The sequence below is a fragment of the Microchirus variegatus genome (genome assembly GCF_963457635.1).
Source record: "Microchirus variegatus genome assembly, chromosome: 18".
NCBI lineage: Eukaryota > Metazoa > Chordata > Actinopteri > Pleuronectiformes > Soleidae > Microchirus > Microchirus variegatus.
In genome coordinates this window covers 12,056,088-12,060,533 of record NC_139819.1, presented here as the reverse complement: position 1 = coordinate 12,060,533, position 4,446 = coordinate 12,056,088, and the positions used below count along the sequence as shown (strand labels likewise).

Here is a 4,446-nt window from a genome sequence, read left to right as displayed (position 1 = left end):
CAGTGTATTTTTAAACACTCTTATGGATAACACTGAGAGAGTATGTGCCAGCCTGAGAGCAGCAATTATTAATGCAGGTTTTTATAGAAAGCTTACAAAAGAAGTTTCAGGTCATGACTTTCAACACAGGTGCTCTTATCGTTTCCTTTTTAGCCTCTCTCTGCTTTCTTTCTCAAGTTTTGTTTGTCGAGTGGCTTGTTCTTCTCTCTCTCTCTCTTATGCCTCTCAGACTCTTTAAATTTACTTCTCTCTCTTTTTCTCCAGGTTCAAGAAAACGTCTTCGTAGAGTTTAACCACCAGGAGCTGCTTGAATTCTACAACAAGGTGTGTTTGCTTTGTCCTGTATTGGTGCGCGTGTCAAAAATCCACATTACTGCCCGTCTCTGCCGTACATAGATTGATCATTTTAATGCATCTCTCATTTTGTGTGTCAATGTTTTTTTTTGTTGCCAAAAACTGAACTTTTTCCCCTCTTTCTTCCAGCTGGAAATTATACAAGGCCAGTTGGACTCCTTGACTTGATACCCTACATGGTGTATTTGTAGAAAAATGTCTTTTCCAATATAAATACCTGCAGTAAGTTACTAAAATGTTTTATTGTTTATTCTCAATCCTGGTCCTGGAGCAGCGAAACATCTGAAACATGCTGGGCAGTGGGTTCCCACGACCAGGATTGAGAAACCCTGTTAAATGTGCCATTGGTTGGTGATCTTTAAAAGTGAAGTGTACATTATGTAAAAAGATAGTCTCATTAGTGTTTCCATCAGGCAGTATGGTGCAGTTCAGCTCCCCACAGTGCGTTTTGGAAGAATATGACTACAGGGTGTTTGGGTCGGATGGCGAACACATGACATCACGTCAGCATGACACAGTGTAGCTCGCCAATAAATTCCACAAAGAAGAAGAACACAGTGAGCAAAGGGTAACAATGGAGGGCAGGGTGCCCAACATTTCTAGTGTTTTCATCTTGGAATATGGTTATTTGTCATAAAAAAAGCAGACCAATTTGGTTTGAGACAAGGCTGCAGGCTGCCTTCAGTTTTTTCCCCCCATCACCACACGTAAATGATGATTCCAGCTCCACCCTGTTGGAGCCACACCACTGTGTGTTTTGGTACCTCAATACAAATTGGAAACGGTACGAAACAGTCGTTTTGATACCGTTCCATATTTGCTAGATGGAACTGAACTGAACTGAACTGAACTGAACTGAACTGAACTGCTTGGTGGAAACGTGGCTATTTTGACTTGCAACAAGTGCGTTTTGTAACTTGGAGAATGAGTTTCACACTAATAAATTTTGAATTAAAGATGAACTCCATCCTGCTGTTGTTGTTGTTGTTGTTTTTTGGATGACTCATTATTCCTTATTAAGACCAAACAAGCGTGCTGGTTCACCAGATGGGGGAGGCACAGTGGACTTCAGCTGTCTGTGTGCATGTGAGCATGTTTCTCTACGTAGATTGGTTCCCAGATTCCCAGTTGTATTTCTCCTTTGCAGATTCGACTCAGTGGCTCTGCTTTAAAGTAGCCTTTATATTTACTCTTTACTGCTATTTAAATGGTAAGGCATTCCACTTTTATGTTATAATTAGCATAAAAAGGTGACTTACCATTGCCAAAATAGGAGTTTGCCTCCCTTTTTTCCCTCCCCTCCAGCGATTTATGTGCCATAAACGACCAACATAGCATCACAGAAGTGAGGTGAAGAGAGCACCACTATTTTTTTTTTTTTTCTACTTCAGTCTCTCTGTCAAACTCGGCACCAGGCTGAATGATTTTTATTTTGCCGCTTGAATGGTGTGTTATCATGTTCCACCATAAAAAATGCAGAGTCTGCAACTGTAGGATACACTTGCCAACAAATAACCACGTTCACCCGGGTGTCATGTTTACGTTGCTGCCAATCGGAGTCGATAAAAGAATGTTTATTGCAGAGTTTATTGGGTGTTGGTGGGGTTTATTTTTTAGCTCTGGTAAAAGGCTCTGTAGCTTCAGGAATCTCCCTTTGCAAAGAACTTTCTGGTGTCGGATAAAATTAAAATGTTATAGGACTGTGATAGATAAGCCACATTCTCCTCCTATGGAATGAGTGAGATGTAAGAGTGCAGGTACTTATTTGAACATAAACTAAACCTGAAACACAAAATTAGGCAAACTTTTCCAAACTTGTACGCCACGTTCTGTACCTCTTCTGTCCCGTGTCCTTCCTTTTTTTTCCGATTCCAATTGACAATATTTTGCCACCATTTCAAAACGCCCGTAGCCAGAGGGGAGCACCGTGTTGCACAGCATGGAGAACAGATGGCGAGGCTGAGCAGAGATGGCTGCCTTCGAAAAACAAGAAGAGAGAGAGGAAAAAAAAAACACACACACACACTCTCGCTTCTCACTGAGACTCACACTGAGATCCGGCAGAACCAGGCACACAGAGTCTCGCTCGGAGCGATAGGGGGAGTGTGAGTCTGGATTTTGTGCGAGTTGTCTCTCTCTGCGAGTACTTGTCAAAGCTGTTTGCATGCTTGTGTGTGTGTGTGTGAGTGTGATGAGAGGAAACAAAGTTTGGCTGGATACCACACAGACACACGCGTGCACACATCCAAAGTGCTGTGGTTTTTGTAGACTGTCAAGTTGAGGGGTACTGTCCTTTTTCAGCTCCTTTAAATAAGTGTCTAATGGACTAACTGTGTACCTCGCTGTGTGGCTCTGTGGTTCTCCAGGGCTGACGGAGATTGGTTGCAGATGACGGACACTGATGAGCCAACTTTGAACAATGGAACAATGTGGACGAAATGTGGAAACAGGCCTATGCTTTTACTTACTCCTCCGTGTGAAGTTTTTTTGAAAACTTCATCCAACTTCCTCTATCCCATCACTCGTGCTGATTTGAGGATGGCGCAAGTTCCACGTGTCCATTATTGCCACGTTGAGTAAAAACAGAAACCTAAATTTGACAAAAAGGCCGTGGACAGGAAAACAAGTCCATCCACATGATGTCATAGTCCCACCTCTCTCTTGCGCTGTCGCTATCTTCTTTGCTGTTGTTGTTATCCTCCTCTTGTGTATGGAGATGGGACCGTATCTATGTTCCCCGGGTCCTATGTTACCCACTTTGTATGTGACCGGGGAACATAGGACCCTTTCTCTAACCCTAACCCTAACCCTAACCCTACCCTTTTTCAAAAAAAAGGGTCCTATGTTCCCCTGTCACATACAAAGTGGACCTTTTTTGGGAAAAACGGGGAACATAGGACCCGGGTAACATAGGTACGACCCCTTTGGAGATTATATGGTCTGTCTTTATGCTTTATGGTAATTTTCATTTCCTTTCCTTAATTTCCTTCCTTTCCCCCCGCCCGTTCTGTCTCGAGTATGTATACTCGTTTGGAAAAAAAGCGGAGAACTCTTTCTGAAGGACAAAGAAAAATATTGTTTCGTTCCGTTTCCGTGTGGATATGGGTCCTGAGGCAACACAGTGTAGCCGGGTTTCCATTAAAACGTATGACACGTTTTTAAAGATTCTGTAAAAGAACGAGCCGTTTGTTTGTTTCCCATCGGATGCTGTAAAGCAAATATTGGAGGTTAGTTCACTGCAGTAGGTTAAGTAGAAGGATAAGATTCTTTTTCTGGCACAGCGAAGTGTTGAGACGACGAGACTCCTGCACCTGTTCTGGGCCTCGTCTACAGCCTCAGGGTTATCTGGCCTGTGGAGGGAGACTTTGACCAATCACACAGCAGTTTTGGAAAGAGGGGAGGGCACTCTTATTGGCTCATATATATAAGAAGCCAGACATGCACGTTCCTTCAATGGAAGGTTTATTATTCCAGTATTTACGGTGGCCCTGAGAGATCAGGGAAAGAAGGACAGTGTTTCCAGGGGATGCACAACTGCGGACATAGGGTAAATGCATTGAAACGAGCAGACGGGCAGGATTAGGACATCCGGTTTTCAAACTAAAACATCTGCGGTGTCAGACATGGAAAAATGCAAATGCAAAAGCAAACTATTGATGAAAAAAATACAACTCAGTCGTGAAGCAATTTGATGGAATAAAGGCCTTTTGCCTTCGTCTATCCCTGCACTGCCGGTGTATACATGCAAATCCCACTCAAAGTTATGCAATGCAATAGTTCATTCAATTAAGTCAGCTCAGCTGAAACATATGTGGTTAAAGACTGATTTATACATGTCATAAACGCCTCAAAATGGAATTATTTTGGTATCCAGAGTAAACAAATATCTTAAACATAACCACCTCCGTGTGTGTGTCTGTTTTCAATTACGTGTCCTCTGTTTTCTCCGTGCATGTGACCGCGCTCGTCTCATTTCTGAGAAAACGTTTCAGACATCGACACAATCACGAGTGGTGTCTTTTTTTTTTTTTTAATAAAAGGCAAACAACAGATAAGAGTCGTAACAATGATATTAAAGCTGCGCAGATAACA

The 4,446-nt window shown here is 42.5% G+C and overlaps 1 protein-coding gene across 1 annotated transcript in view; it reads left to right on the top strand.

Moving 5' to 3' along the window:
• Positions 1 to 1,201, top strand: part of commd10 (COMM domain containing 10) — a 62,393-nt gene extending 61,192 nt beyond the window's left edge. The window contains exons 6-7 of the mRNA XM_083904990.1: positions 265 to 324; positions 484 to 1,201. Coding sequence (XP_083761116.1) covers positions 265 to 324; positions 484 to 522 — 99 coding nt within the window. The 3' untranslated portion in view covers positions 523 to 1,201. The remainder of the gene's footprint in view (positions 1 to 264; positions 325 to 483) is intronic.
• Positions 1,202 to 4,446: the final 3,245 nt, after the last annotated feature.